Genomic DNA, 3,990 nt, shown 5'->3' with positions numbered 1-3,990 from the left:
AATAAATGAATTTCTTTATTAGACTTTTTTACATTAGATGTATACACCACACATATACGTGTGGTGAGATTCACATACGTCAGAAATAAGCTGTAATAAAATTTAGTAAAAGTATTTTAGTACAGGCTTCGCTGCGGCATATATTCATCACGCTGAATACATTCATGCGAAGAATACGAAGCGCTAGCTTAGCGGGAAACGAAGTCTGTTCGTCTATTCCTACGCGCTTGGCGGACGCATCAATATGATGACGTTGCTTGACGCACTGTGACTCATTTATGCCGTAGCAAAGCCTGCTTTAGTACACCAACCTCATCGTATATTACTCTCGAAACTCTTGGTAATATTCAAAAGCTTTGAAAACAAGAAAATAAAACATGTTTCATTATGATAAAAATCATCGATTGAAAAGAAGTGCAGAGGTGAAAAAGCGATGATTTCAAGATAGCTCCGAAAAATTAATAGTACACATTGTCTTTACATAGAATAAAATGACAAAATGTTTATTGAAAATATGAGGCTGTGAGAATGAAAATGGCAATACAGGAATAAACATTCTGAAACGCATCAAGAAAAAAAATTCGCAAAAATGAATCATGAGTTCTGAATATGCAAAAGTGAAACATGAATTTATAGGGGCAGCATAGGAGTTTCAATAGCATAAACGGTATAAAAAAGTTATGGATTTCATTTGTTCTAATTTAAAAAAAATAGAATTCACACAGAATGCAAACTTTCATTTAAAATAAAAACGTCAAAGAGTATATTGCTAACGTTTTTAGTAACGCTCAAGCCAAATGAATGAATATAGAAACAGCCTCCAAAGCCAATGTTCATTTTGCATTTTACCTTATTGAGTACTCAATGAAAAGAATAAATTTTCAAACACTTCAACATTTTTCTAATAAATTGAATGAAAAGAAGAAAACAATTAAGTATACAGAAGATGAAAATCCAATGGAATTTATTTCCGTTCGTTCTTATGCCTAACAAATGATTCGATTAAAATCCACATGAAAGTTTAATTAAAATAAATGGTGTACAAGTTTAATTGCGACGTCGACGAACCCTTGAGATACGCCATGAGTTTGGTTCTTCGTATTTGTTGTAGAGTGGTTCGAGTCGTTGGTTCTTCTTGAATTTGCTGAGTTTCGTTGGGTCGCTGAAGCGGAAGAAAGCTGACGCAAATTCGACCAGCCACTTTGGATCGATGGTAGTCACTTCTCGCATGTATTCCTTAGTCGTTTGTACAAGTTCATGGTAGACCACCCATTCGGGTTGTCGATTGAACAAAGCGCTGGATGGATGAATATAAACCACTTGTGAATCGACAATGGTTCGATAGCCCTCTTGTGGATCTTTCTTTGAGGCATTTCTGAAGAAGCCCGAACAAATGGCCTTTTGAATGCGCACCGTATTCTTTCCAGCTGATACGACGTCCAATTTATGACGATCCATAATACCGAGCAATTGCTTGCGTACATCCTGGGCACGTTTGAGTGTTCGGATTTGAACGAAATTTTCATAACACCAAGCATTCGAGAATTTATTATTTTTCCAACTGTTGTACACCGCCAGCAAAGTCAAGTGGTCGCCCTCGAGTTGATTGAATTTGGTTTTCTTTTGATCGGCCAGAGCTTGTTTGTCTTTCGGTCGATAGAAAACATTTTGTACGCTAAGCATCGATACAATGGTCAGTACTTCATCGGAGCATTGCAGTGCGACCGACATAATCAACATTTTCGATAAATTTGGTTCGAGTGGAAATTCGGCCATTCGTCGACCGAGTCGAGTCAATAAACCTTCATCGTCGAGGGCAGACAACGAATGCAGTTGCTCCAGTGCCATGACCAGTGATTCAACCGGTGGTGCGTCCATGAAATCAAAGTGAAGCAAATCGTTGATGCCCATTGTTTTGAGCTGCAATACCGTTGTCGCGAGATTGGTTCGTTGAATTTCGGGCACGGGTGTCGGTAGCATTTCATCACGATACGCACGCTCCGTGTACAAGCGATAGCATTTTCCGGGTCCAGTTCGACCGCCTCTGCCAGCTCGTTGTTTGGCCGCTGCTTGCGAAATTGGCGTTACCATAAGCGAATCCATGCCAGTCTTTGAATTGTATACTTTTTGTTTCACAAATCCCGGATCGACCACATAGTAAATACCATCGATGGTCAATGAGGTTTCAGCGATATTTGTAGCAATGACCACCTTACGGCTACCAGCTGGTGCTGGATCAAAAATTCTCGTTTGCATTTCAGACGGCAACGCTGAATACACTGGCAGAATAATCAATTCTGGTACATCGGGCCCAAGTGATTTCATGCGCTCATACAAAATTTCACAAGCAGTATCGATCTCTTCACGACCCGTCAAAAAGAGCAAAATATCACCGGGTGGTTCTCTCAAGTGGATTTGCATGCACGTAATCAACGATGCATCCAAGTAATCCGTTTCGGGCTCTTTGGTGTACAACACTTCAACGGGAAATGTTCGACCGGGAATTGTAAAAATTGGCGCTTCCATGAAGTACTGTGAAAATTTGACGGCATCCAATGTGGCCGATGTTACAATCAATTTGAGGTCAGCACGCTTGCATACGGCCTGTTTCAGCAAACCGAACAGAACGTCAGTGTGAATTGTACGCTCATGAGCTTCATCCAACATAATGACTGAGTACGACTTTAAATCCATATCCATCAGGCATTCACGCAGCAACATACCGTCTGTCATGTATTTGATTACGGTTTCGGGACTGGTGCAATCTTCGAAACGAATTGTGTAGCCGACTTCTTGGCCCAAACGACAACCAAACTCTTCGGCAACACGTTTTGCCACTGACATCGCAGCAACACGACGTGGTTGTGTGCAGCCGACCTTTCCACGCGCCGTGAAACCACATTCCGCCAAATATTGTGTGATTTGTGTTGTTTTACCCGATCCAGTCTAAATGAGAAATAGAGACAATATTGGTGTTATGAAAATTCAGAGTTAACGTTTGACAAAAGACAAAATATTAATGAGAATGGGTTAATTCCACAGTAAACTTACCTCTCCAATGACAATGAGAATTTGATTATCAGTTACAGCCTGTAAGACAAAATGGAATTTATTGTTTAGTTTGAATTCTTCTTTCTTTGGATATGCAGACGACACTTACCTTTATCAAATCGTCGCGCAACTTATAAATTGGAAGCGATTGTCTCTGTTCGATGAGTGTGAGGTTAGTTTTCATACCGAATGAAGATTTTTTGCCGCCAATCACATGCTTCTTCCATTCGGGAACTTCTTGTGGTGCAATTCCAACGCCACGGACATTAGCTGCTAGTTCTCGTGTGTCATCTCGAATAATGAAGAAAAATCGATTTATTATTATCGTCAGAACGAAAAAAAATTTCAATTGAAAAAAATTCAATTTCTTACCTTCTGGCAATGGATCGATCCAGTTTTTATTCAAACTCGTCGGAATGCTGTCCATCTCTTGTTCACGCTGTAACATTTGTTGTTCCCTACGTTCTTTGGCCAGCGCAGACTGCATCATAGCGGCTTGAGCAAGTGAACCATCTGGATTTTTAACAATTCGAACGGGCGATAAATCATGCAGTGCACGACCGTGACCACGTAGAAATGCTGGCTCTTCTTCGACAATTTCGATTTCAATGTCGGCTTCATCGTCTTCATCTTTTGGTAGTAGACCGGTTTCCTCATCGAAATCAGGTAGCTCTGTGCGATCGATTACACCAGACGAAATCATTTGTTTGATTTCCCATCGCTCCGGACTTGAGATTCGTGTAACCTTTTTGCGTGCCGTGTTTTCTTCGGCATCTTTGGCCGATTCCAATTGTAATAGTGAGGTGCTAGCCATTGGTCTGTCTGGATTTCTATCGCGCATTTCGTCATTCATGTGTGAATGTGATGCTGGATTCAAATCGGCACCCGTCTCTTGATCAACCTCTTTCATGGTTAACGACATTTTTTGTCCAGCTATTG

At 40.6% G+C, this 3,990-nt stretch overlaps 1 protein-coding gene across 1 annotated transcript; it reads right to left on the bottom strand.

The window, feature by feature from the left end:
• Positions 1-938: 938 nt before the first annotated feature.
• Positions 939-3,984, bottom strand: LOC129570936 (ATP-dependent RNA helicase DHX8; the record flags this gene model as incomplete). Its single annotated transcript, XM_055450661.1, is given in 4 exon segments — positions 939-2,946; positions 3,052-3,090; positions 3,161-3,342; positions 3,424-3,984. Coding segments are annotated over 4 exon segments (2,681 nt in total), but the record flags the coding sequence as incomplete, so codon positions are not given.
• Between the last annotated feature and the right edge of the window lie 6 nt (positions 3,985-3,990).

The sequence above is a fragment of the Sitodiplosis mosellana genome, unplaced genomic scaffold (assembly GCF_009176505.1).
Source record: "Sitodiplosis mosellana isolate CC-2019 unplaced genomic scaffold, AAFC_SMos_1.0 Smas_scaffold_709, whole genome shotgun sequence".
NCBI lineage: Eukaryota > Metazoa > Arthropoda > Insecta > Diptera > Cecidomyiidae > Sitodiplosis > Sitodiplosis mosellana.
This window is presented reverse-complemented; position numbering and strand designations above follow the sequence as displayed.